At 55.8% G+C, this 4356-nt stretch overlaps 1 protein-coding gene across 1 annotated transcript; it reads right to left on the reverse strand.

The window, feature by feature from the left end:
• Positions 1–558: 558 nt before the first annotated feature.
• On the reverse strand, positions 559–2504 carry LOC136996589 (uncharacterized). Its single transcript, XM_067317487.1, has 2 exons — positions 1821–2504; positions 559–1689 (listed from the first exon to the last, which is right to left on the reverse strand). The coding sequence occupies exons 1-2, from the start codon at positions 2392–2394 to the stop codon at positions 1595–1597; spliced, it is 669 nt and encodes a 222-aa protein (XP_067173588.1). The 5' UTR covers positions 2395–2504; the 3' UTR covers positions 559–1594.
• Between the last annotated feature and the right edge of the window lie 1852 nt (positions 2505–4356).

Here is a 4356-nt window from a genome sequence, read left to right on the forward strand (position 1 = left end):
ACTGCAGTGATAGCTCATGTGATGGCTCACTCACAGGAGTGATCACTCACCAGAGTGCTCGCTTGCCAGACTGCTCGCTCACAGGGTGCTCACTAGAGTGTTCATTCACCGTAGTGCTCATTAACCCGAGCGCTCACTCACCGGAGTGCTCACTCTTGTGAGTGCTCACTCACTGGAATTCTCACTAAGCAGAACGTTTGGAGCGCTCGCTCACCAGAGCGCTTATGCGTGAGAGTGCTTGCTCACCAGAGTGCTTGCTCACTAGAGCGCTCTTTAATGCAAGTGCTCGCTCACCGGAGGGATCGCTTGCTGGAGTGCTCACATTTGTGAATGTTCACTCACCGGGGGGCTCACTCAAGTAAGTGCTCGCTCACATGAGTGCTTTCTGGCTCACCAGACTGCTCATTTGTGTGATTGCTCCCTCGCCGGAGCACTCCCTTGCTGTAGTGGTCCCTCATGTGAGTGCTTGCTCAGCAGAGTGTTACCGTTCTCGTTCTTACCGAGGAGGCACAGGGCCTTCTCCCCAGGCCCCGGACCATCACCACACAGACACCAATATGAGGAGTGGCAAAATGGCGTTTAATGAAGCGTGTCCTACTCTATTATAATGCTGTAAAGCCCCGCCTTCTTCTCCGGCAGCAGTGCTCCGCCCGTTACAACCTTCCCATGTTCCGCCCCGCAGTGCCTCCCTGCTCATCCTTTTTCCTCCACATCTCCCCCTCTCCCATCAACGTTGTTTCGTTATATCGAGTGGGACGCAACAAAACACGCGGAAGTGCGGCGTGTCTCGACGGGACCGCCATTGGGTGGTTCCTTGCATTAGTAGCTTCGTGAGCGGAGCTGTGTGCTGCCTCCCCTTCTTCCGCTTCTTAACGCAGGCGGTGTCCTTGTCTTCGTCGGTTCAGGGAAAACCTTAAAGGCATAGGCGGGATTGCTCATTTCCAACAGACTATATTCCCCCCCCTCCAAAGCCCAGCCATTCCTCCAGAATTTCTCCTTCTTGTTGTCGAGCAATCCAGACACGGCCCGCTACTTTCAGCAAGGCTGTCTTAACACAGCTCAGTACTATACACAGGCATAAGGCTATAACTATGAGGATTAACAAAATGCGCAAGCCTTCAGCAAGCAGTCCTGTTAGCCACGGTGGTAGATTGCCAAACAGGTTAGTTAGCCATTCGTCTAATGGCGTTTATTGTGGGCTGCGTGCAAGCTTACATACAGGTGCACTTCGTTTCCACCCCTAGGCTGCGCGTCACACCGCGTGATCTTCCGCTACGCCTAGTCTACCGCTTCTCATGCAAATATCCTGTCTAGAACCTCTTTTTTCTGTACTATTAATTGATATACTCTATGCTCATGTCTATCAAGCAGTTAAGCCGTACATGCCGTAAGCAATAATTCAGAATTAGCAAGCCGCAGCATATCGCTATTACTACTGTGAGTGCTATCAAGCCTAGTGTTATAAGCCATTTCTAATCAAACCATGACAAGATCCACGCCCCTGTGTTGACTTGTTCCCCGTCAGGAAAGTCTCTGTCGGCCCCGCCTCGGGGTTGAACGGGATGCAGTAGTGAGCTGCTCTGTGCGCCTGTGCTCATCTCCTCCAGTATGACTCTGCGGTCCCCGGAATCATGAAGCCGGCGATAAACATCAATGCAGCCATGCAGCAGCATCCCATCTGGCGTCGCCCTGTTCAGGATGGAATCTCACCAAGAATGATTAGTTACACCCCAGACCCTCCCGTACGTGCATTTAGGTCAGGTTTTATGCATTTCATTGGAACCCATCTTATCTGCTCCTCCCGTTTTACCGCAGCATACCCTCTTCCCTGTGATATCCACAAGAGAAGCAACGCTGTGGTCCCTTTCTCATCTGGTCCACCGCCGTGACAAGAGCCTGCGCTGCTGCTGTTCCCTGATTCTGTTTTTGCAGTACCGTGCGGATGACAACCGAAAGTGGTGTTCCTGTAGGGATCGTTTTCAGGATGTCCTGCGTCATGGCGTCACTCTGCTGCCAGAGGCACTCCATCATGACCGGACCCTGGGCCTCAGGGGGCAAGTCTGACTCTGCAATGGCCCGCTGGAGCCTGTCACAGAATTCAGTGAAGCTCTCTGCGTGTGTCTGTTTTATCTTTGTCCAGGGTGGCTCTACCTTTACTAGCTTCCCGAGTTCTTCATACACGGCCTTTGGGTCGATGGGCGTCCATTCTATGAGCCCTCCGGGCGCCAGGCGTACCGGCAGCGCCGACGGCGTTTCAGGGGGTGCCGTGAGTTTAAGACCCCGTAATGTCACCGCCCCCGCTGATAGTTGCCAATCTGGCAGGTATAACTCGGCTCGGGGCTTTTCGCCACTGGAATCGTCCTGGGATCGTGTGTCGGCCAGTCGCTGCAGCATCCGCTGTTGTTTTTGTACTTCTCTCTCCAGCCTCCGCAGGAGCCGCAGCGCCTGCTCTAGTCCTATCTCCACATCCTCCTCCACCTCCTCCGCTCTCACGCCTCCCTCGCGCTCCCCCCCCCCCCCGATAGACTTCTTGAAACCGCCTTGTAAGGCTGTCCATCTCATCCTCGCTCACCCGTTCCCTCCCACTGGCTCGTCTCGTACTACCGAAGGTGACTCTCCTCCGCCCTCTTTCTCTGTCCCCGGCGCCATCTTTGGCCGCTGACTCGCCCTGATTCCAGCTCTTATCAGGTACCATGAGTGCCCCGGGGAGCCACTCATTCGGTGTTCGTATTCTCCCTCGCTCATTCTCTCGCTCATTCTCTCGCTCATTCTCTCGCTCATTCCCTCGCTCATTCCCTCGCTCATTCTCCCCCCTTTCTCCTTCCCCCTCGGGCTCACTGGGCGCGACAGGGCAAGGTTGTCCTGCTCTGTCTGCCTGTCGCAACTCGTCCCAGGGGTAGTGTGGTGGAGGGGCACGCGAAGCCTCTTCTCCCAGCCCGGCTGGCATCACCAGACCTCCGTCCCGTTGTTCCTCCCCTTGCTCTTCGACCCGCTCCTCTCCCCCCTCTGGCGCCGTCTCCTCCACCGCTCCCTCTATCTCCGTCGACCCCACACGTATCCCACTCCCTCTAAGTGCCTCTCTAGCCGCCTTCCACGTCTCCCGTTCCTCCCTCGCTCTCCGCAGGAGCATTCTTATCAGCCCCCACACCTTTAACTCCCTCGCGGATCCCCCGTTCATCGGGAACTCCGCCAGCGCTGCTGTGCATTGCAGCCACAGTTCCTCCCGCAGAATCTCCATAGGAGAAGTAATCACTCCCTCCTTCACGAGCCTCTCTACACACGCTCGTATCGCGCTCGCCTTCAGCGGCGCCCGCCATTCCTTGGCGCAGGCCATCACTACCTTACATATGGCCTCCATAGTTCCGGATCCGGATCCCTTCCTCACGCTCCCGGTGCCTACGCCGGCCGAGCCGCCTCCTCGGAATCACGTCGGGGTCACCACTTGTTACCGTTCTCGTTCTTACCGAGGAGGCACGGGGCCTTCTCCCCAGGCCCCGGACCATCACCACACAGACACCAATATGAGGAGTGGCAAAATGGCGTTTAATGAAGCGTGTCCTACTCTATTATAATGCTGTAAAGCCCCGCCTTCTTCTCCGGCAGCAGTGCTCCGCCCGTTACAACCTTCCCATGTTCCGCCCCGCAGTGCCTCCCTGCTCATCCTTTTTCCTCCACAGCAGAGTACTCACTGCAGTGTTCTCTTGCCGGAGTGCTCACTCACCGGGGCACTCACTCGGAGGAGTGCTCGCTCAGAGGAGCACACACTAATGTGAGTGGTCGCTCAACGGAGGTCTCACTAACTGGACTACTCATTCACCAGAGTGCTCGCTCACAAAAGTACTCATTCACGTGAGTGCTCTCTCACCGGAGAGTCTACTTGCGAAAGTATTCACTCACCGGAGCACCTGCTCATGTGAGTGCCCGCTCACCAGAGAGCTCACAAATGTGAGTGCTCGCTCACCGGAAAAACTCGCTCACCGGAGTGCTCACAAATGTGAGTGCTCAAACGTGCGATTGCTGCACTCAGAGTGCTCGCTCGCTCCCTGGAGTGCTCAGTCGTGTGAGGTGCTCGCTCCCCAGAGTGTTCTGTCACTGGAGTCCTCACTCCCCAGAGTCCTTGCTCCCTGGAGTCCTCACTTGTGTGAGTGCTCGCTCACCAGAGTGTTCACTCACTGGAGTGCTTGCTCACTGGAGTACTCACTCACATGAGTCCTCGCTCACCGGAGCACTCAATCATTTGAGTTCTCGCTTGCCAGAGTGCTCATTCATGTGAGTGCTCACTCAGATTGTTCGCACACTGAAGTTTCCACTTACCATAGTGCTTGATCACCGGAGTGCTCACTCACTGGAGTGCTC

Source organism: Apteryx mantelli, unplaced genomic scaffold, assembly GCF_036417845.1.
Source record: "Apteryx mantelli isolate bAptMan1 unplaced genomic scaffold, bAptMan1.hap1 HAP1_SCAFFOLD_49, whole genome shotgun sequence".
In the NCBI taxonomy this organism is placed as follows: Eukaryota; Metazoa; Chordata; class Aves; order Apterygiformes; family Apterygidae; genus Apteryx; species Apteryx mantelli.

Bases quoted from the DNA above. Each gene is read 5' to 3' on its own strand.
- LOC136996589 (XM_067317487.1), bottom strand. From the start codon at position 2,394: ATGCTGCAGCGACTGGCCGACACACGATCCCAGGACGATTCCAGTGGC. The intron at 1,690-1,820 runs GTATGCTGCGGT...CATCCTGAACAG, and splicing joins TGGATATCACAGGGAAGAGG to GGCGACGCCAGATGGGATGC.